The following is a 24,770-nucleotide window of genomic DNA, read 5'->3' on the forward strand; positions in this document are numbered from 1 at the left end:
GACGTGCAGGCTCAGTGGCCATGGCTCACAGGCTCAGCCACTTCGTGGCATGTGGGATCTTCCCGGACCGGGGCACGAACCTGTGTCCCCTGCATCGGCAGGCGGACTCCCAACCACTGCACCACCAGGGAAGCCCTGTTTGCTTGTTTTTGTTTTAGGGTTCACTGATATGTCAGAGGCTGGGCCAAAACAGCGTCTTTTCTTCATGAGCACATCATCATAACTCTGCTTAAAATGGGTACACAGGGAAACGGTGCTCCCCTCCCACCCTGTGGTACAGCCAAAGTAATGTGATGACTAAAATGCTTAAAAAAAAAAAAAAAAAAAAAAAGAAAAAAAGCTGGCCACGATTTTCCAAAGCCAGCTTTCTGTTGGTAAGAAACTAATGCCACCATGTGATCAGAATAAGCTGTGATGCCGTTAGAGGATCAGACAATGGACTAGACCTCATGGGGAGTATTGAGAAACTCACCAGTGACCATGCCATCATTCTACGTGAGATAATTTCATGAGGCCTGCAATCCTCGACAATATACCAGATCGGGATGAAATCCATTTTCCAGTGACTTCAAAGCACGTGTGTAATACACTGAGATCAATAAGACCACAAAAGAAACAATACACCAATCAGAAAATAATGACTCTTTATTAACTTGTATGGGGTCTAAATTATACCTTATATATGTTTGTATTCATTCCACAGGGAATTAGGTGATTCGCTTCTGTATAATCTGCAGGGACCATCTCCAGAGATTCCGGTTCTACTTGAATGACCTCCTCCAGGTTGTTCTGTATAGAACTCTCAGCACCACAGTGATAGCAACTCTGGTAGATTCCCCACACATCCATGAGCTATATCAAGTCCAGCTGTAAACAGGAACAACAAATTTAGAAAGGAAGCAGGCCAACTCCAGAACACTGCTTCTCTGGGGAAAGAACCATAGTGACAATGGTTCTCTTTACTGGTGGCATGCACGGACTTGCACACTTACTCACTGCTAACTAAATTAGGAGTTAAATTTAGGAGTTAAATTCTAAGTATCTCTTCATTTCAATCCTAAGAACTTCTCCACAAAACGGCTGAAAGTTTTTACTGGACTGCTGTCATGTGAGGCTTAAAGGCAGGAAGTTTCCACACATGAAAGATGGATACAAAAGCCAATACCCTACACAGCCTCCCAGGCATCCAGACACGGTGTGATAAGGTCCAGAAATCCCCAAATACCTATCAGCCTATTCTATTTACATAAAGTTAACTGAGAACATTTAAGAATTAGGCTTTTTAAAAGCTGTTTTTATTTGTCAACCCACACAAATCGCACATTGTATTGCTTATTTTGGTTGAGAGCAATTTCAGTAAATTATGACATTTTGCTGCTACAGGAATAGCTTTCCCAGCTCTTTTTTAGTCCTTCAATGAGAGGATTAAACTGAATGAGCAATAAACTTAAAAAACCATAGAGCACAGGAACATCCATTATGAAATTACTTATCTGATTACAAGTATAATGGCAATAAATAGTAGTGTAGAGAGCTGCTGGTGTGTTAGAAATTAAAAGACAAATATGTGAGCTGGAAAACAAAATGGTAGAAATAACTGCTGAGGAGAAGAATAAAGAAAAAAGAATGAAAAATAATTGAAGACAATCTCAGAGACCTCTGGGACAACACTAAACGCACCAACATTCGAATTATAGGGGTCCCAGAAGAAGAAAAGAAAAAGAAAGGGTCTGAGAAAATATTGGAAGAGATTATAGTTGAAAACTTCCCTAACTGGAAAGGAAACAGTCACCGAAGTACAGGAAGAACAGAGAGTCCCATACAGGATAAACCCTAGGAAAAACACACCAAGACACATATTAATCAAACTAACAAAAATTAAATTCAAAGAAAAAATATTAAAAGCAGCAAGGGAAAAACAAAAAATAACATACAAAGGAATTCCCATAAGGTTACCAGCTGATTTTTCAGCAGAAACTCTGCAGGCCAGAAGGGAGTGGTAGGATATACTTAAAGTGATGAAAGAGAAAAACCTACAACCCAGATTACTCTACCCAGCAAGGATCTCCTTCAGATTTGATGGACAAATCAAAAGCTTTTCAGACAAGCAAAAGCTAAGAGAATTCAGCACCACCAAACCAGCTTTACAACAAATGCTAAAGGAACTTATCTAGGCGGGAAACACAAGAAAAGAAAAAGACCCACAAAAACAAACCCCAAAGAATTAAGAAAATGGTAATAGGAACATACATATTGATAATAACCTTGAATGTAAATGGATTAAATGCCCCAACCAAAAGACACAGACTGGCTGAATGGATACAAAAAAAAGACCCACATATATGCTGCCTACAGGAGACCCACTTCAGATCTAGGGACACATACAGACTGAAGGTGAAGGGATGGAAAAAGATATTCCATGCAAATGGAAATCAAAAGAAAGCCGGAGTAGCAATACTCATATGCGATAAAATAGACTTTAAAATAAAGGCTGTTACAAGAGATAAGGAAGGATAGTACATAATGATCAAAGGATCAATTCAAGAAGAAGATATAACAATTATAAATGTTTATGCACCCAACATAGGAGCACCTCAGTACATAAGGCAGATGCTAACAACCATGAAAGGAGCAATCAACAGTAACACAATCATAGTAGGGGACTTTAACACACCACTTACATCAATGGACAGATTATACAAACAGAAAATAAATAAGGAAACACAAGCTTTAAATGACACAACAGACCAGATAGATTTAATTGATATTTATAGAACATTTCACCCGAAAGTGGCAGAATACACTTTCTTCTCAAGTGCACACGGAACATTCTCCAGGATAGATCACATCTTGGGTCACAAATCAAGCCTCAGAAAATTTAAGAAAAATGAAATCGTATCAAGCTTCTTTTTTGAACACAACACTATGAGACTGGAAATCAATTACAGGGAAAAAAAGTGTAAAAAACACAAATATATGGAGGCTAAACAATGCACTACTAAATAACCAAGAGATCACTGAAGAAATAAAATAATACATAGAAACAAATGACAATGAAAACACGATGACCCAAAACCTATGGGGCACAGCAAAAGCAGTTCTAAGAGGGAAGTTTATAGCAATTCAATCTCACCTCAAGAAACAAGAAAAATCTCAAATATACAATCTAACCCTACACTTAAAACAACTAGAGAAAGAAGAGCAAAGAAAACCCAAAGTCAGCAGAAGGAAAGAAATCATAAAAATCAGAGCAGAAATAAATGAAATAGAAATGAAGAAAACAATAGCAAAGATCAATAAAACTAAAAGCTGGTTCTTTGAGAAGATAAACAAAACTGATAAACCCTTAGGCAGACTCATCAAGAAAAAAAGGGAGAGGATGTAAATCAATAAAATTAGAAACAAAAAAGGAGAAATCACAACTGACACTGCAGAAATACAAAGGATTATAAGAGACTACTACAAACAGGTATATGCCAATAAAATGGACAACCACGAAGAAATGGACAAATTCTTGGAAATGTACAATTTTCCAAGACTGAATGAGGACGAATTAGAAAATATAAACAGACCTATCCCAAGTAATGAAATTGAAACCATAATTAAAAATCTTCCAACAAACCGAAGTCCAGGACCAGATGGCTTCACAGTCAAATTCTATCAAATATTTAGAGAAGAGCTAACATCGATCCTTCTCAAACTCTTCCAAAAAATTGCAGAGGGAGAAACACCCTCAAATTCATTCTACGAAGCCACCATCACCCTGATACCAACACCAAACAAAGATATCACAAAAAAAGAAAATTATAGACCAGTATCACTGATGAACATAGATGCAAAAATCCTGAACAAAATACTAGCAAACAGAATTCAACAACATATTAAAAGGATCACACACCATGACCAAGTGGGATTTATCCCAGGGATGCAAGGATTCTTCAATATATGCAAATCAATCAATGTGATACACCATATTAACAAATTAAGGAATAAAAACCGTATGATCATCTCAATAGACGCAGAAAAAGCTTTTGACAAAATTCAACACACATCTATGATAAAAACTCTCCAGAAAATAGGCACAGAGGGAAACTACCTCAACATAATAAAGGCCATATATGACAAACCCATGGCAAGTATCATACTCAATGGTGAAAAACTGAAAGCCTTTCCACTAAGAACAGGTACAAGACAGGGATGTCCACTCCTGCTACTCTTATTCAACATAGCTTTGGAAGTCCTAGCCACAGCAATCAGAGGAGAAAAAGGAAAAAAAGGAATACAAATTGGAAAAGAAGAAGTAAAACTGTCACTGTTTGCTAATGACATGATACTATACATAGAAAATCCTAAAGATGCCACCAGAAAACTACTAGAACTAATCAATGAATTTGGTAAGGTTGCAGGATACAAAATTAATGCACAGAAATCTCTGGCATTCCTATACACCAACAACGAAAAACCAGAAAGAGAAATTAAGGAAACAATCCCATTTACCATCACAACAAAAAGAATAAAATACCTAGGAATAAACCTGCCTAAAACACTTGTACTCAGAAAACTATGAAACACTGATGAAAGAAATCAAAGATGACATAAACAGACGGAGAAATATACCATGTTCTTGGATTGGAAGAATCAATATTGTGAAAATGACTATACGACCCAAAGCACTCTACAGATTCAATGCAATCCCTATCAAACTACTAATGGCATCCTTCACAGAATTAGAACAAAAAGTTTTACAATTCATATGGAAACACAAAAGACCCCAAATAGCCAAATCAATCTTGAGAAAGAAAAACGGAGTCAGAGGAATTAGGCTCCCCAACTTCAAACTATACCACAAAGTTACAGTAATCAAGACAGTATGGTACTGGCACAAAAACAGAAATACAGATCAATGGTACAGGGTAGAAAGCCCAGAGATAAACCCACGCACATATGGTCACCTAATTCACAACAAAGGAAGCAAGAACATACAATGGAGAAAAGACAGCCTGTTAAATAAATGGTGCTGGGAAAACTGGACAGCTACATGTAAAAAAATGAAATTAGAACACTCCTTAACACGATACACACAAAAAAAACTCTAAATGGATTAAAGACCTAAATGTAAGACCAGACACTATAAAACTCTTAAAGGGAAACATAGGAAAAACACTCTTTGACATAAACCACAGCAAGATTTTTTTTGACCCACCTCCTACAGTAATGGAAATAAAACCAAAAATAAACAAATGGGACTTAATTAAACTTAAAAGCTTTTGCACAGCAAAGGAAACCATAAACAAGATAAAAAGACAACCCTCAGAATAGGAGAAAATATTTGCAAGTGATACAACAGACAAAGGATTAATCTACGAAGTATACAAACAGCTCATACAGCTCAATAACAAAAAAGCAAACAAACCAATTAAAAAATGGGTGGAAGACCTAAACAGACATTTCACCAAGGAAGACATACATATGGCCAAGAGGCGCATGAAAAGATGTTCAACATTATTAATTATTAAAGAAATGCAAATCAAAACTACAGCGAGGTATCACCTCACACCCGTCAGAATGGCTATTATCAAAAAATCTAGAAACAATAAATGCTGGAAAGGGTGTGGTGAAAAGGGAGCCCTCTTGCACTGTTGGTGGGAATGTAAATTGATACAACCACTATGGAAAACAGTATGGAGGTTCCTTAAAAAACTAAAAATAGAACTACCACATGACCCAGCGATCCCACTACTGGGCATATACCCTGAGAAAACCATAATTCAAAAAGAGAGATGTACCACAATGTTCACTGCAGCACTATTTACAATAGCCAGGACATGGAAGCAACCTAAATGTCCATCGACAGATGAATGGATAAAGATGTGGCACATATATACAATGGAATATTACTCAGCCATAAAAAGAAATGAAATTGAGTTATTTGTAGTGAGGTGGGTGGACCTAGAGTTTGTCATACAGAGTGAGGTAAGTCAGAAAGACAAAAACAAATACTGTATTCTAACACATATATATGGAATCTGAAAAAAAAAGAAAAAAGGTACTGATGAACCTAGTTGCAGGGCAGGAATAAAGATGCAGATATAGAGAATGGACTTGAGGACACGGGGTGGGAGGGGGAAGCTGGGGCGAAGTGAGAGTAGCATCGACATATATACACTACCGAATGTAAAATAGTTAGCTAGTGGGAAGCAGCCGCATAGCACAGGGAGATCAACTCGGTGCTTTGCCATGACCTAGAGGGGTGGGATAGGAAGGGTGGGAGGGAGGCTCAAGAGGGAGGGGATATGGGGACATGTGTATGCATATGGCTGATGTGCTTTGGTGTACAACAGAAACTAGCATGGTATTGTGAAGCAATTATATTCCAATAAATATCTATTTAAAAAAAAGAGAAAAAGAGAAAATAAGAAGCAAGTCTATAATAAGCAGGCTTTGTGGCTGTATTTACAGCTTAGGCAAGTTCAAGTGTTAGAACACCTGCTATACATTAAAAGTACTTACCAAATCATCCACATCACCACCTTCCTCACATACAGCTGCTGTGTCTTCATCTGGATTCTCTTTGGGGGCCAGAAACTGTGAAGAGAAGTCAGGCACAATACCAAAAGGACGTTTTTGCCTCCTTTAATGGAGGAATGGATGCAAATGGCCCAAAAGAAACATCATCTTGACGTACACTCCTTCATTTGGCTCTGGATGAGAGGACCAATTTTGAGGTTTAATAGTCCACTAACTAGTCACAGAGAAAGTTCTTGACGAGAGGGAGGAAATGACACGGCTCGCCAAGGCAGTGAGCATGCGGAGGGTCCTACATCAGGCACCGAGGACAGCAGATACTCCCACTTCTGCTTCCACAGGGGGCATGTGGGCTCATGAGGGTTCAGAAAAGAACCAAACACCCCAAACCAGCATGTCTCTGCCTCTTTTGAAGAGAGCATTAAGAATCAAGTGTCTGGACTTCAAGATTATAACCGTCTACTCCTCAATTTCACTGAGGACACGAAAGGTAAAAGGAAGGACTTCTTTTAGAGATGTGAAACACAAAAATGGGTGAGCTTGGGAGACTGTTCAATTCTTTTTCTGGCAATCTTGTAGAAATTGTTTGAAAACAGGAAGGTGGATGAGAAAACTTCTAGTGTGCACTTCTGCTTAGCATCAGTGTTCTAGACTTGGAACTTCTAAAAGGCAGACAGGTAGAAAAGCAAGGGCCCTGAATTGAAGTTTGCAAGGATCTAGGAATGCAACTCAGATTTTAAAAGGGCAGTGAGTGTCCTTGAAGACTATCTGAACATTCCTGCCCTCCATCCTGTCCCTCCAAGAGACAGCAGTGGGGACTCTTATCCTTTTAGGTGTGTGGTAACTGCAGCTAAGAGCTAGTTTCTATGAACCACTTATCCATCCTCACACCACAGTTGATCTTCTTGTAGCGTAAGTACATAACATGGTGGCAGAGACAAGGCTGCAGGAGTGAGTGTTTTTAAAAGGGGAGGTGGGAGGTGAGGCACGCCTCTCCTGGCAAGCATCCCTCAGGGTCAGTGTGCATGGAGCCTGCAGACAGTGAGCAAGCCTTTCGGCCCACTTGCTCCTGTAGTAGCTCCACCCAAGAAGGAAAGGTGTTCTCATATACGCTTTCCTCACTTTCTCGACATGAAAGCATGGCAAGAACTGCTTTCCCTATATATCCCTGTGATTTCTATGGTACAATGGATATAATGGAGGCCTTGGAAACCTAAGATCTATAAATAGGCCTTGTTAGCACCTTGGACATGGCCATGACAGGTTTTTGTTTGTTTGTTTTTAATTAATTAATTTATTTTTGGCTGTGTTGGGCCTTCATTGCTGTGCGCAGGCTTTCTCTAGCTGCAGCGATTGGGGGCTACTCTTCGGTGCGGTGCGCAGGCTTCTCATTGCACTGGCTTCTCTTGTTGCGGAGCATGGGCTCTAGGTGCGTGGGCTTCAGTAGTTGTGGCTCTCAGGCTCTAGAGCACAGGCTCAGTAGTTGTGGCGCACGGGCTTAGCTGCTCCGTGGCATGTGGGATCTTCCTGGCCCAGGGCTTGAACCCGTGTCCCCTGCATTGGCAGGCGGATTCTTAACCACTGCACCGACAGGGAGGTCCCTGATAGTTTGTTTTTGACTCAACATCCCTCCTGGACTTTTTCCTCCTCAGTCAAAACCGTCTCATCATTCATTAACTTCAATTTTGATTGAGAGATTAAGGAATTTTTCTTCTTCTAAGGACATTTACAAATCTTTCCATAGCCCTCTGTTGACCCTGAACTGGACTGTGTTCAGCGCTGGGCATCTATGTATGGTTTAGGGGACAGAAAATGCTAGCAGTGGGCACACAGCCTGGAACAGAACTGTAACGCAGCATCCATATCATTAATTCTATTTATTCTGATTGATTTTTTTTTTTTTTTTTGCGGTACGCGGGCCTCTCACTGCTGTGGCCTCTCCCGCTGCGGAGCACAGGCTCCGGACGCGTAGGCTCAGCGGCCATGGCTCACGGGCCCAGCCGCTCTGCGGCATGTGGGATCTTCCCGGACCGGGGCACGAACCCATGTCCCCTGCATTGGCAGGCGGACTCTCAACCACTGCGCCACCAGGGAAGCCCTATTCTGGTTGATTTTTAATAAAGATATCTGAGGGCCACATAGAGATACATGAATAAGAAATTCACACTGTATTTGCATATGGTTTACGTCTAAAGCTTAAACCCTGCTCTTAGATTCCCAAATTAATCTTTACTTATGACTCTAATTATTATCAATATTAAAAAATATTTTTTATTTTGTTCCTCTCCTCTCCTACTCACGATCATTAACCCCCACATGGTTTTCCCTGCAGCAAGAATACCAGCGCAAAGGACAAAGACTTATCCAGCTGGTGAGAAGTGAATAAAAGGTAGAGCTGTGTCTTACCATACGCCTCTGGGGGGCTACAATCGACCGGCACCTTCAAACACAAGCTCCATGGTCTCAGTGTTTCTGTAGTCCAGTATATCTTTTATCATCCCTTAGAAGCCTGATACATGGTAGGTATTTATTGATGAATCTAGAAAATTCCTAATGTTTTTTTGGCACACAGCCTCTAAAAGCTCTAATTCCCATTCCTTCCTCACCTGCAAAAGCCCCTTTCACACTGCAATTATAGGATAAATGAAGATAGGACTGTCTGCACAGTATGACCATGGTATATTAATTAAACACAAATGGCATGTCTCTGAGATGAGGCCAAGCTCTAGGAAGAAAGGAACGGCAGCAAACTTCCATTTCCATCAAGTGCTAAACATCTGCAACTGATTTCCTGACAGATCTGCTTCACATTTCTGCTCAAGCAAATTACAGCTAAAAGCTGGGTTGCCATCCATTATCCTCCCCAAAGCCCCAGGCGAGGCTGATCTCTTACACATATCATATCACTCCTTACCATCAAAGTTTTTAACTACAAGTAATTTCCAGGCTGTGCAGTGACAGGGAAGCTAGAGATAAAGCAGAGAATTTGACTGGCCTGTTCTCTCAATAAAAGCAACAGGTTCTCTGAACACAGCCGAAAGGGGCACAAGTCAACTCTTGACTTTTCTTATGTTCTTTCTCTCTGCAATATGCTGAAAAAGCAGAGAATAAACAGAAAGAACAGTTGTGTGACACAGTCCTCCATCCTCAAACCCCCATCACTTACTTGGGGTTACCAAGAAAGAACCTCCTTACTTGGAGATCTTTATGAAATGGATAAACTGCTACTTCTCAGGTACACCGAAATACAATCCTGGCCACAAGCAGAGAAACTGCATCAATAACCTCTATATAGAAGCTTCCAGTCCTATTCCTCCATAAGACTAAAAACTAAAAATCAGCTTGTCCTCAGACCCTTACCAATCCCCAAATTGAAAACACATGGCTTCCACCGGGCTTATTCCAACACCATCAGGTGATTCCAAAGAATCACCCATAATCCAGATACACAAAAGCATCAGGAAGAATGAAAATCTGCTCGCATGTATTTTGTCTAAAATGACACACACTTAGGTTTCATTAATGCTATTTTCATGCTATAAAGGCAATACAGTGCAGCAGAGAAATCCTGCAAACTAGTGTGGAGGAAAGAACCATAACCTAAGCACTGCCCGTTCCTCAGTAACCCTGGGCAAGCCACCTGGCCTCTCTATAACTACTCTTCCTCAAAAATAAGACGGGACTACTACTACTGACCCTATCTATTTCATGGGGTTGTATTGCTTCTCAGGTAAAATAAAGTATACAAAAATGCTTTGTGGTACTGTAGATTTTATGTTCCAATTCCTAGGAATATACCCAATACATGTCTACCAAATGAGAGGTATAAGAATACCCACAGCATTTTTATTCACAATTACCAAAGTTTGGAAACAATCAAATGTCTATCATTAGGAGAATGGATGAATAAATTGTGGTACAGCCATAAAAGCGAATACTACTTAGCTATAATAAAGAATGAACAATTTTAACACCATGGATGAATCATAAAAGGCATGATTCCAATTATGTGAAGGTTAAGACAGGCAAAATGACTCTCAAGTGACAGATGTCATCAGGGAGCCTTCTGAGGTGTTGGAAATGCTCTTTATTTTGATCTGGGTAGTGGGTACTCAGTTATGAGCATGTAAGAATTTTATCAGTGTACACATTTAAGATTTGTGCATTTACTGTATGTTCCACCTCAAAAAAATTTTAAATTGTATCTTAAAAGTATCAAGCTCTAAACAAATATAAGGTAACACTGTGATATCTTAATTATCGCTTTTCTCATACTAACATAAAGAACAATTACACTAGAGATTTAAGGCAGAAAAGGAAAGTGGAAAAGAGCAAAGAAAAATGTCATGGGGTCCAACAGTGGCCAGCAGTTAGAGAAAATTGTTCTCAAGAAATGATTCTTAAATTTTATCTTATAATCCTTCACAAGGTTTTCGAGATCTCTTTTGAAAGAGGGAGCATGAGCCTCTTTTCTTTATGTACATGCAGCTGGTGGCATTCTAAGGTGGAGGCATGGAGATGACTATAGTAGGAATCCAGGGTCTGGGCTCTAGGCAATTCAGCTAGCCATGAACTTGTTGTGAGACACTGAGAAAGTCAACTTCACATCTCTAAACTGCATCTAGAAAATGACCAGATCACTAAGCTTTGAGCATCTGTGATGCTACGATGGAAAAATCAATAAATGTCAACAACAAAAAAGAAGGCTAGATTAGGCAGCTATAAGGAAAACAAGTGCTAAAATGATGCTTTCTCCCCTATAGATTTTGTATCAAATGATTGTTTAGACATAGCTCAGCATCCTGGAATCCCGTAAGAAACAATATTCCAAAGCCATGGGAAGAAATCCTCTTTTCCCTCTGTGCTCTTAATATGGAGTAAAAAGAATGGAGGACTGGGAGTCAGTCCAACAACTGGATTCCTGGCCAGTGACTTACTATGAGATCTCAGACACATCATTTTACGTCTCAGCCCTAAGTTTCTTCATATATAAAATAAGGAGTTTGGACTAGATCAGTATTTTTCAGGTTCTGTTCCTTGAGGTCGTGAGGGTTCTTCCAAGTCCCGTGGGCATGGGTCACCCCAATTTGCCACTCCCACTGCCCATCAAGTGAGAAGCATCACCTTTCTCTGTTTTATCTATCAGGCTTTCTTGTCAGCTTTCAGTTTTAAGAAATAAAAATTCAGCTAGGAGATCATGAGGATCCATTCCAGCTGAATACAATTCTACACAACTTAAGCCAGTATCCTCCGCCTTAGTAAAGGCTCTGACCTGTTTAAGTTCTTGTAGCCCCGGGCTTCTCAGCAGCAGCACCCTTTGCTGTGGGGGCCTGCACCCACTAGGCGGCAGTAACACACCGCCTGCTGTGACCACCCAGAACCTCTGGACAATGGCAGTGTCTCCTGGGGAGCAAAATCACCCTTGGCTGAGAACCACTGTTCGAACTCTAACACAGGTTAGTAGGAAAAACTTAAAAGAAGCTTTTTTTTTTTTAAATAAAGAAGATAAACTTCAAATGAAGAATCAGCTTATTGCGACCTTTCACAAGTCCAGGTCTCTCACTGACTGTGGTTCCCAGATGCCCCTGGAATGTGCCAGGATAAACAGGCACACCTCCTACCCACCACAGAGCCACGCCGTGTGAAATGAGCTGACGGAGGAAGGGTGCACAGGAGCTATCAAGGCCCATCCATGTTGTCGCAAATGGCAGGATTTCCATCTTTTTATGGCTAAGGAGTATTCCATTGTATATGTATACCACATCTTTATCCATTCATCAACGATGGGCACTTAGGTTTTTTCCATATCTTGGTTATTGTAAATAATGCTGCAGTGAACAAAGAAGTGTATATATCTTTTTTTTTTGTTGTTGTTGTACGCGGGCCTCTCACTGTTGTGGCCTCCCCCATTGCGGAGCACAGGCTCCGGACGCACAGGCCCAGCGGCCATGGCTCACGGGCCCAGCCGCTCCGCGGCATGTGGGATCTTCCCAGACCGGGGCACGAACCCGTATCCCCTGCATCGGCAGGCGGACTCTCAACCACTGCGCCACCAGGGAAGCCCGTATATATCTTTTTGAATGATGGACCTTGAGAGTATTATGCTAAGAGAAATAAGTCAGATAGAGAAAGACAAATAGTGTATGATTTCACTCATATGTGGAATATAAAACAAAAACAAAACAAGATAAATGAACAAACCAAACTAAACAAAAACAAACACACAGATACAGAGAATAGAGTGGTGGTTACCAGAAGGGAAGGCATGAGGGGAGGGCGAAATGGGCAGAGGGGGTCAACTGTATGGGGATGAATGGACACTAAACTTTTGGTGGTGAGCATGCCGTAGTGTATACAGAAGTCGAAATATAATGTTGTACATAGAAATTTACATAATGTTATAAACCAATGTTAACTCAATAAATATAAATAAATAAAATAAAGCTGGAGGAAAAAAATATAAAAGACCTTATCAAACATCAAACATTAATGGCATGTCTAACAATAAAAACTAGAAACAGAAAAGTTAAATGAAAGAATTCACAGGTTATAATGACAATAAACATGAATGAAAAAGAGGGGTGATATTTATGTCTAGGCTTCGAAATGAAAGAGGTATCAGTTATTGAAAAGAAAAGTGACTGTCTACGCTTGTCATGAAAGAACTTTCTATTTCTGCAGCAAGGCTGACGTACCTATATTTCTCAAAGAATCATAAAATCCACATATTTCTAGAATACACTGGAGGGAAACAGCTCTCCTTAAGACGTACAAGTGTAAAGTTATGATTTAATTTTCATTTAAAATGGACATCCTGAATAATTATTTCCTTTCAAATCATCAACATTTAATAGCAATAATGTGACAGTTGCTAACTTTAAATAATTTATGGTAAATATCTTGAAAGAATTTTAATGGACTACGAGGATTGTTCTCCAATCTCTGATTATAGCCAAGTTTCCTTAAATAATTATTTGGTAAGTGGCCAAACTTAACACTTGCTTTGGGACTTCCCTGGTGGCGCAGTGGTTAAGAATATGCCTCCCAATGCAGGGGACACGGGTTTGAGCCCTGGTCCAGGAAGATCACACATACTGTGGGGCAACTAAGCCCATGTGCCACAACTACTGAGCCTGTGCTCTAGAGCCTGCGAGCCACAACTACTAAGCCCGTGTGCCACAACTACTGAAGCCCACGTGCCTAGAGCCTGTGCTCCGCAACAAGAGAAGCCACTGCAGTAAGAAGACCACGTACTGCAATGAAGAGTAGCCCCCACTCGCCGCAACTAGAGAAAGCCCATGTGCAGCAACGAAGACCCAACGCAGCCAAAGATACAAAAAACAAATAAGTTTAAATAAATAAATAAAAACACTTGCTTTGAAGAAAATGTAAATGAATATTTTAGTGTATGGCCAAAAGTGATTACACTTCCATAACTTACCTAAGAGAAAAAGCTAAAGCATGTCTCTCCTATTAAAACCACAAGGAATCAACTTCCTTGAGCCAGAATCTCACTAATTCTCCCCATTATCATCTGTATATACACTTTCCCTTCCACATTTCTCTCCAAAAATCAACAGGTGCCATTTAAAAATATTTTTAATATAAAGGATTAAGTTTTCATTCTGAAAAAAAAATGAAGGGTTCATGTGATACTGAAGCAGACACAAAAGCATAACTGCAAGTCAGACAGGACAGAGTGTGCGCTGAGGGTGAATCACAACAATGGGCTCCACTCTGCTGTGTTTATCCTGTTTTCTTCCTATTCAAACATGGTGATGTTTTCAGAGTTGTCTTAAACCGCAACCAACTGAAATCAGTTCTGTTGATATTAGAATCATGTAAGGACACCAGCCCATATCTAGTCTTAACTGAAACTCTTCTCTGCAGCTTCATTACAAGACATTAAAATTCCTGATGGTTAGGCTCTGTGCCCTTAAATTCCAAAGATGATACTACATTTGCAACAAAGACTAAGCCCCAGACATTTGCAAGCAGCACACTATCCCTTCCTAGATTTCTTTCTTTTCTAATTTTCTGGAGTCACTTAGCTGTGACACCTTTGGTTAAGAGGTACTGCTGGGAGGAAAGACTACCTTTTTTAGGTCAGTGCTTTCCTCTTCCTCCCAAAACTGTAATGTGTACTCAACGCTCACCTGGATGATAGGTTGTTTTTTTTTTTAATGCAATGACTAAAATTATTTGCCTTGACTTATTTTACCTGTTTAGCAAAAACTGATTGATAAGCTTTCACCCGATGTGATTTTATGTGTCAACTTGGCTACAACTATGGTGACCGGCTGCTGTGTCAAACACTCGTCTAGAGGTCTCTGTGAAGGCATTTTGTAAATGAGACTAAAATTTACAATCAGCTGACTTTAAGTAAAGAAGGTTATCCTTGGTAATGTTGGTAGGCCTCATCCAATCAGTTGAAGGAATTCTGCCTCTGGACTGTCATAGAGAAATCCTGCCTGAATTTCCAACTTGCTGGCCTGCTCTACAAATTTCAGATTTGCCAGCCCCAACAATTGTGTGAGCCAATTCCTTAAAATAAATCCGTCCCCACCACCCCCATACGTACACACACACAGACACACACGCATTCTATTGGTTCTGTCTCTCTGGAGAGTCCTGAATGATGCATCCTAGTTCAAGGGGGAAAGATGATCATGCCATTGTATAAAATAACAAGTAGGAATAGAACCAGTTAAGTGGCGCTCTGAAGCCCAAGGTACTCAGTCCTGACTGTGGCAGAAGCGGGTACTGGCACCATTGGACCCCTTCTGAGACAATAATCAGCATCTTGGAGTACGCTTTTTTTTTTTAATCCTTTTTAACATGACTGCTTTATTGAGCTTATACAGGTTTAAAAATTCAATTATTTCCCCTTGAAGCATGAGGATGGACAGCTTCACTTTAACTAGGCCCTAACATCAGCCCATCTAGCCAAAAGACAGTTAACAAGACGAGGGATGTTTTCTACTCTTATACAGCAGTCCATGTGGCCTTCTAATCCCAATCTGGTAGCGGCGAGGAGGCAGAATTCCTCACATCCTTCCTCTGAAAATGGCTGCTCCTACCTGAGCACCTCAAGTATCTGGAAACCTTCATTAACTGATGCTTACTATGAAGTTTAAAATTAAGCCAAAAAGGCCTCTGCGTAACCGTACTTCATAAATATTCATCTACTATGTATGCCTCACTGGACGTAACTCTCGTGGGGACTGTGGTTAACAGTGCAGAGGGCGTGGCCTCTGTTCGCCCAGGCTCTTCCTATCCCAGGATCCAGGGCTGTGGGCAGCTTGTCTAAGAAGACAACATGGAGTATGCTTTTTCAATTCTGGGATCTTACTTCCTGAAAGCAGGGGCCATATCTGTTCTTTAACAAAATGCTTTTGCCAGGCAAAGTGCTTAATAAAAATCCTTGTATACTCTTAACTCCTCTGCCAAACAATATTATGGTTTTTGCCAAGTGCATTTATTGAGCTGAAAATTCAAGGTATTTAAAATTTGGCCTGAATTTAGCCGTAGATGAACATCTCCAGCCTTGTTTCTGCCATTTCCTTAGATTACTGTCCACCAGTCCCAGACCAAGCTCTCCCTTAGCTTGGTAGTTAATTTTTGAGTCTCCAGTTTTTCCTTCTACTACCTTGTAACCAGCTGTTTGAGTTTCTAGAGGGCGGGGTGCTGTCTTATCATCGAGCACAGTGCCTAGGAAACAGCACAGGCTTAGCACATAACTGACAGCTGCCAGGTGTGGTACTAGCAGGGCCGGGTCAACCAGTCACTATAAGTGACACTGAATGCTATGAACCATATACTTTGAGCTACTCAATTTAATTTCATTAAACTTTCATCACAAATCTGAGGTATAATGAAAGACTACTGAGCTAAATAGCTATGTTTTTGACTCATAACTGAAATCAGATTCAATGCTCATACATCAAGCAGGAAGACACCAAGCATATTGACCATTTGTGTCAATGTGAAGATCATGGGGTCTGCATTCATGGGGTGTTCTACTGTAAAGACCTAGATATGCCCTATGTTAGAATATCACTACTGTTCTACCTTGTTCACAATCAGCTGAGGGGCTTTAAAAACTCAAAATCATGCCCCAAACCCTTCTAAGACCAACAGAACCTCAGGGGAGAGAGAGAGGTACCGGTCATCAGTATTTTTTCTTTTTAAATAGCTCCCCAGGTGACTAACGGGTGGCCTGGGTGGGAATCACCGGGCTGGATAGATTTCCTAGCCTTAACCAGGGCCTAGGCTAAGCGTGGTGTATACTATGGACCAGGAACTATAGAGGTACTGAGTTCCAGAAACACTAATCTAGTTACCCTTAGAATTTTACTTCTTCAAGAAAGAATGGGCATCAGGACTTCCCTGGTGGCGCAGTGGTTAAGAACCTGCCTACCAATGCAGGGGACACGGGTTTGAGCCCTGGTCTGGGAAGATCCCACATGCCGTGGAGCAACTAAGCCCATGTGCCACAACTACTGAGCCTGTGCTCTAGAGCCCGCGAACCACAACTACTGAAGCCCACACACCTAGAGCCCGTGCTCTGCAACGAAGAGTAGCCGCTGCTCACTGCAACTAGAGAAAGCCTGCACGCAGCAACGAAGACCCAACGCAACCATAAATAAATAAATAAATAGATGGATAAATAAACAAATAAATAAATAAATGAAATTTTAAAAAACAACAAAGAAAGAATGGGCATCAAGAAAATAATATCCACTGCAATAATTCATCTAAAGACAGGGAGCTACCCCTCAATACCTTTTTGGCTTCCTCAGCAGTAACAGAGCTTCCAGAGGCTTCATCGTTGGTGATCAGAGTAATTCCATCTAGAAAGTAATTCACAGAGTAAAATTCAAGTACAAAGAATCAATCCCAATCCCACCTTCCTTTCCACCACACCTCCTCCCATCTTTGCACTGGAGATTTTTAGAACTATAAAGGCGCTCTTCTCTATAAGAAATATAAAACTTTATTAAAGGCACTCAACTCACATTGCTCCTCCCAGCTTACGTTACCCTTTCTCCTATTTTTGCTTATATAAAATGAAGGGCACGTCGCAAATGCTACCGGCTGTGTGCAGTCTTTCTTGATTGACTCTCCCCTTTAGAACTCTCAGATCAGTTTGTTTATCCCTTTGAAATGGCTCTCATCACATCGTATCCTGTATAACTATTCGTATATATTTTATCCCTCCTAACAGATTATACTTTTCTCTAGGGTAGGGACTGTGCTTTATTCATCTTTATATTCCCCTCAATGTAGTACATAGCAGGCGCTCAGTAAATAAATGAAAATTGAATGACTATACTTTGGTCCCAACCCATGAGGTACCAAATATGGGAATCTGCAGACATTTTGACTTCTAGTAGTGTTACTGGCTATTGATGGAATGGCAAGAGAGCTAAGGTCAGGAGGAAACATGCTCTTACAATGAATGGCCTTGTATATCATTTAGCACAGTACATCGAGTTTTTAGCTCAGTGAGAGCAAATCAAGGATAGAAAATTTATCCTTTAGTTTTCGCTTTTCCCTAAGATTTTCTTCTGCCTCAAATGGCTGATGCATGAAATGCTTTAGAAAAACACATGCATTTAACATCCATTTGCACCTAGAAATGGCACAGGTCATGTGTATTCTCTCAATAGGTTATAGGCTCTTAGAAAATATGTATCTTGTGTGTGTCCTGCAAGTTTCTGTTCAGCAAGCAATATGCTAGAGGCATTCAATAAATACCAAAACCAAACTCTTTCATCTACTGGGTCGGCAGCAGAGACACAAAAGCGATTTGAATGAGCCCCATTCACCACCTATTCTAATAGCTTTTGCTCCCCAGTGTAGAAGTTAAAGGGCTGAAAAATTAACTGTCAGAGAAATGGTTTCCTGAGTGATGAAAAGCTGCCTGTTAGAAGCTGGATAGATAGGAATGCAACTCCTTTTATACAGAATTTGCATAGAAAGACAGGTTGAAACTAATTTGGGGGGCTCTACTTCAAGTACAAAGTTTCATACTTTGCAACATCACTGTTTTCATAATATGTACTTTTAATAGGTAATATCTTATATTTTGGTTCTGAAAGAAAATCAAGTCAGGTTAAAGAAAATGGGCAAAGGACATGACGGAAATCAAACATCAAGCCTAAAATTGAAAGATTTGCCCTCTTTCTACGATTAATTTGCATTGGTCACTGTGAATAAGTGAGGAACTGAATGGCTTTGGTGCATGAAGATGCTGGTCAGCTGATATGGAAAGCCAAAGAACACGGCAATGAAAGGCAGAGGAGGGGAAAATATGGGGGAGGTCAGTGAAAGTGCTGTGGATCCAGCAGGACTGACAGGTCTAAGAATCGGAGAAAGGGGACAATGTCTGCCTGCACAGCTTCTTTACTCATCAAACAGGAAGGCGTAATCTCTGAAAGGGTCACGCTGCACAACGAGTTTAAGATGGGAGTTATATGTTTACTTATTATTTATCACTTTGTATTTATGCTTATTAAGCAAAATTTTTAGTTCACTGAATCCTGAGCATTTCCCAGATCCACATGGAAAAATCCACATGGAAAGTTATCAGGTCCTCACATTAACACATCACACAATATAATTTATATTTAGAATTTATACTTAGAAAAAAATAGCGTACATATTTGGATAAAAAGACAAATGACACCTTACCCTGGATGACAATGTCCCAGAAATGATTTAATTGTTTAATTTCCACTTTCTCTCGAAGGGCTTTCAGGAAACTGTTAAAGTGCTGCTCTTCGGAAAACTGTGGTAGCATGTGGAGGTAGAGGAGGTGGCAGGTCAGAGCTCATCCAGAAATGTAATTCATCCCCAGACCAAAGCAGTACTTATACAAGAATCCACCATATTTATTAAAAATATATAAAATGTTCTTCTTTGGTAAATGGGAAACTGGCATTTCAAATTTCACCTTCATTGGCTGGGAGCCAGAATCTTTCCATCTGTTGAAGGCACAGAAATTTCCACAGCCACACAGCTTTTTTGGTGGCCTGGTACTTTGTTTTTTAAGTTTTAATGTAGACAAAGTCAAATAAAGACAGAGTAATTTAGTGGGATGCCTGTGTACCCATCACCCGGCTTCCATAACTGTTAAGTCGGCTAATCTTGTTTCATCTATACCCTCAACTTCTCCCACAACCCTTGGATTGTTTTGAAGCAAATTTCAATCACACTAGCTCATCTATAAATATTTCAGTATGCAATATCTAAAATATAGAGACATTAAAATACTCACAAAAAATTAATAACAGGAGCAAATAACCAGTCACATTTTCCCAACTTACTTTCTTTTTACATTTTTAGTTTAAAAAGGTCATTAAGATTGACTGATATGTCTCTAAAGTCTCTTTGGATCCTCCTCCATCTCCTTCTCTCTCTCTCTTTTTTGGAATCCAATGACCTGGTACTCTAAAGGACATGTGGTGGCAAGAAGTGTTATCAGACCCTCCATCCAGCCTGTGGCGGGGGGGCATGGGGTAGGGGTGCTAAAAAAACATTTTCACTACCTTTTCATTTAAGCAAATCTTTCTCCACCTGACTGAGTCATCCTTAGTCTTATACTGACTCTACTTTGCCAAAATTTTGTTTTTTTTATCTGTAGGGAACTTGGATTATCTACCTCTGAATCTTTTATCCCATTCTAATTTGAACAATTTTCTCATTTTCTTATCATTCTTTGTAACTACCTAAACAATTCAAGAAGTAATTTGTTCATTTACTCAGCAAATATGTAATAAGCACCCACATACAAACCAATGTACACTACAACCGTGCCTACTTTAAAAATATACTTTCTAATTTCAACTTGCCCACTGTCATCTAGAGTTTATGTATAAAAGCCTAGAAATAATTTGGAAGATTTTTAGATGAGTTTTCTAATATTCCTACTAAAAACAGAAACCCCCACAAAAGGTGGGACAGGAGTGCTGAGTTATTAATTTTCCGTGGTCTTTTTTTCCTGGCATTCAGATCCCTACTTCTGTCTTCATCAAATCCTTCTCAATAATTACACAACTATATTTTTTCCATCCATTTCCCTAAAATAGTTAGCCAAATAGAATACAATACAATAGAAATTTCATTGGCCCCCTAAATAGAAATCATAAAGCCAGGGCTATAGAGTGTAATAAAAAGCTAACTCCCAGGGATAAAAGTTCCCACTCACCCACACATCTTTATTCTTCCTCAGAAATGGCACCAATAGCAAAATGAGTTAGTCATTTCTACTTCCTTGGCATACGTTGCTCTTCCCAGTGAGGATGAGTATTTCCAAAGCCCAGGCCTATTTGTGGGGTGCTGTATGTCTCCCCCCTGTGATGGTGACCAACTGGTTAGGAAGAGGACACAGGACAGCATTACCTGAATGGCTTCTTCCCGGAAGACTCTGATACAGTCCATGCTCTTCATAAAATACAGTGTTTCATTAGTATCCAAAAACTGCTCAATGTGATTTATTAACTGGTGACTTGCTAGAACATAAGAAAATAAATTTATTTTCCTTGATTTGAGTGATGCTTCTTAGAGAGAATGTATGCTCTTGTGCGCTTGTAAGTATGTGTTATGGATCAAAAGTCTCGTGGTCCATATGAACAAAAGCCATTTTTCTTGTAAGGGGGTGGATGGGGAGGAAAGATGAGATGCAAAACGCTGACTTTCAAAAGTCTACATTTAGAAAGTCTGCATAATACTTATTGACATTTGACAAGAAATAAAATTTCTAAAATGCTTAGAATTATAGCTAAATGTTCCTTTTGGAATTTCAAACACTAAGCTGTTGCTGCTTTTTATTCCCCCCCCCCAATTCAGGGGTCATTTGGGTATTTCAAAACTGCCTTTCCTGATACAGTCACAGAAAACAGATCTTCTATTCCCTCCCCTAATTCCACTCAGGATAAATGTCAAACAGTGTCACACAATGAAAAATAATGAGCCAGGGACACTCCATCTTCTTCTAATCACAGGTCAAATTAGAAAAGACCAGCTCTCATCTTAATTTCATAAAATCCTTTTAGAATGGAAAATCATTGCTACATATCTTCTGCCCTTAGCTGAATCTGAATAGTCTCTAAGTTACTCAGCACTCTACAAAGCCATGAATACTTAACAATAATGGTTAGCAAGCAACATCATAAATGCTATAGGAAGAGGAAATGCATTAATAATGTTATAGTTTCCAAGGTGGGGTGCAACTTGAGACTACCTCATAAACAAAAAAACAAACATTCTTCATAAAATAAAAGCAGAGGAAAATAAAAGCATAAAGTCATCAGGGAACTTAAGTTGCTGAGCAGATCAAAATGGACACTTGCGATCTGTGTGGAGGAACAAACCAAGGGGATGTGCACAGTCATGGCCTAAAGGCTCACTCTCACTTGTCCCCTGAAACTGCTTGCTAGCTGGCTGTTCAGCAGTTTGTGCTGAATGGTCAAGATATTGTAAGACTGCAGGTCTGCCATCGTCGTGGCCTCATCCAAGCATTCTCATAGTTATGAGTGTGTGTGCGTGCAGTACTAATGAAAACTACTTTCAAGGCTTGCCTATAAAGGCTCAAGGCCACTAACTGAATCACAGTGACCTGAGCATTGCTCAATGCCTTATGAAAGACATGAAATGTGGTGCCATCAACTTATTTCCTAAGGATCCTGCAGCATGTGAAAAGGATTAAAAAACTGGACAAAGTATTTCCTAATATAATAATTTTGCAGCAAGAGAAAATATCCCCAGTAACCATTTCATCTTTTCTACCAACTAGGAGATTATGATCTCTATTACAATAAAGTACTTAACCAACTTGAGGGATTAAAGAAACACTTCCCTGCAATTTCAGAAATCTTTACCAATGTATCCTGCAGCAGTGAATTAATATCCAACTACAGTTCAAAGGAGAGAAGGAATGTTTGGATGGGTCTTTTTAAACAAGGTAAATAACAGAACCCTGATTAGTAAGCAGAGAAGAAAACCATCAACAAGAAACTCAAAGCAATAGAAGCTATCTCCCTTTTTTAGCCTGGAAAGGCGAAGTAACAGAAATGTTTGATATTTCCTATACCACCCAAGCAGGCTGCTTTCTCAGACAGTCTGATATGAAGTTCACTCAGCATTTCATATCTGTGGACAAATAAGAGCCTTTACAGGCCAAGGGCAGTAATCCCGGAGATGCCAACTTTCTCATTTCTTTTGAAATGTGAATAAGGAATCTCAGCAAGCTATAATGTAAATATTTCTCTTTGCTTGATTTAGTGATTATTTTAATTTAGCCTAGTACATATTTACTGTGTAACTGCTCCATATAAAATGCTATGCTACATTCTATAGGAGATACAATTAAGGTGAAGATAAGATCCTTACCCTTGGGAAGTCTACAGTCTAACAGAGGATATAATACATATACACAAAAAATAGTAACAGGAGGTAAATGTGAAGAGGGCTGTGAGTGGTACGGAAATATATCAGCTATTCTGAATTTTAAAAAATCTTTGGTGATTAAAAGAAAGTTCATGAACTAACATGGCATTTTTGCTGGGCAATGAAAAACAGAATTTGCCTATCAGACAGCAAAAAACAGAGTGAGCAAAAAGTATAAAGAAGAGAGGTGGGGACTTCCCTGGTGGCACAGTGGTTGAGAATCCGCCTACCAATGCAGGGGGCACGGGTTCGAGCCCTGGTCTGGGAAGATCCCACATGCCACGGAGCAACTAAGCCGGTGCGCCACAACTTCTGAGCCTGTGCTCTAGAGCCCATGAGCCACTACTACTGAAGCCTGTGCACCTAGAGCTTAGGCTCTGCAATAAGAGAAGCCACCGCAGTGAGAAGCCCACGCACCACAAAGAAGAGTAGCCTCTGCTCACTGTAACTAGAGAAAGCCCGCACGCAGCAGCGAAGACTCAACACAGCCAAAAATAAATAAATAAAATAAATAAATTAAAAAAGAAAAAAGAAGAGAGGTGGGAAAGCACAGGGTGCATCTGGAGAAAAGCGCATGGTCCAGTACATGGAGTCCATGGACAGGAGTAGAGAAGAAAAAGGAGGAGGAAGAACTAGACAGGAGAGGTAGGAGAGGTGGCAGGAAAGGGAGTTCCAAGGAGGACGAACAGTGTGTGCAAGGGGCCTGTGGCAGGACAGAGACAGTGTAGGAAAAAAAGGGTTCAAGAACAAGCCTTTTAGGAACTGCAGCGTTCAGAGGTTGTACAGTGGCAAGGGAGTTGACAAAGGAGGCCAAGAAGGAATGGTCAAGGAGACAGGAAAAAGGAGGGTAAGGCAACACAGATACTGAGAGAAGAAATTATTTGAAGAGGAGAACTGTCTACTGTGTTATAAAGTATTACATAAATAATATTATGTATAATTATTATACAAATTCTGCAAGGAAAAGAGTATAATGAGCACAAAAGATTAAGGACGAAACTTAGGGTGTCCTTATACCCAGGAACCCGTGAAACAACTAGAGACTGCTGAATTGCTTTGCAAAAAACACAGCTTCCAGACCCATTTTTATCTTGAAATATGATGGAATACATACACACACACACACACACACACACACACACACAGTTGCCATCTTATAGAAAAAAATATTCAAAAGAAACTAAAATAAAGCAAGTGCAAAGCCAATAATCCATGTGCAATAACAGTATGGAAAAGAAAACATACAAAGGAAAGAAGTAGGAGTCTCAATACCCAGTTTCCATTTAAGAATGAAGTCCTTATGTATTTGCAGGCCTATCTGGATTTACTTTTCTTATTTACATGTTAGACTGTTCTGTTCTTCCCTCCAGAAGGTTCAGGAATGCAGGTACTAGATAAACATATCCAAACTTCTAATAAATCCAATGAATACACAGAACCAGATTTTGCCCTTCTAGGAATACTCAGTTACATGGCCTGTGCGTCTGGCCCATAATTCTGAATTCTGTCCCTCTACCTAGACTATTTTGTGGTTCACTGACTATAATGAATCATTTAACACCAGTGAATAGATGTGATGGATGATACTTTAATATACTGAATATCAGAATGAGATGTGGATAAGGGACCTCTCATCCAAACTTTGGTGGCATTTCCCTGCCATTTTTAATAAAAGGAAAATGCAGAAATGGCTAAAAAAAAAATCTACTCTGACTCCCCCTTTTCTCCTGCTCCTCATACAGGAAATGCTGATCATCAGGGTGCTTTTCTCTGCTTCTACATCAATTATAGGC

At 40.0% G+C, this 24,770-nt stretch overlaps 1 protein-coding gene across 1 annotated transcript in view; it reads right to left on the reverse strand.

Moving 5' to 3' along the window:
• Nucleotides 1–627: 627 nt before the first annotated feature.
• The window catches only part of XRCC5 (X-ray repair cross complementing 5), a 93,943-nt gene continuing 69,800 nt past the window's right edge, over nt 628–24,770 (reverse strand). The window contains exons 17-21 of the mRNA XM_060106428.1: nt 20,932–21,041; nt 19,222–19,318; nt 17,311–17,378; nt 6,511–6,585; nt 628–867 (exon numbers count right to left, since the gene is read on the reverse strand). Coding sequence (XP_059962411.1) covers nt 853–867; nt 6,511–6,585; nt 17,311–17,378; nt 19,222–19,318; nt 20,932–21,041 — 365 coding nt within the window. The 3' untranslated portion in view covers nt 628–852. The remainder of the gene's footprint in view (nt 868–6,510; nt 6,586–17,310; nt 17,379–19,221; nt 19,319–20,931; nt 21,042–24,770) is intronic.

This window comes from Mesoplodon densirostris, chromosome 8, assembly GCF_025265405.1.
Source record: "Mesoplodon densirostris isolate mMesDen1 chromosome 8, mMesDen1 primary haplotype, whole genome shotgun sequence".
In the NCBI taxonomy this organism is placed as follows: Eukaryota; Metazoa; Chordata; class Mammalia; order Artiodactyla; family Ziphiidae; genus Mesoplodon; species Mesoplodon densirostris.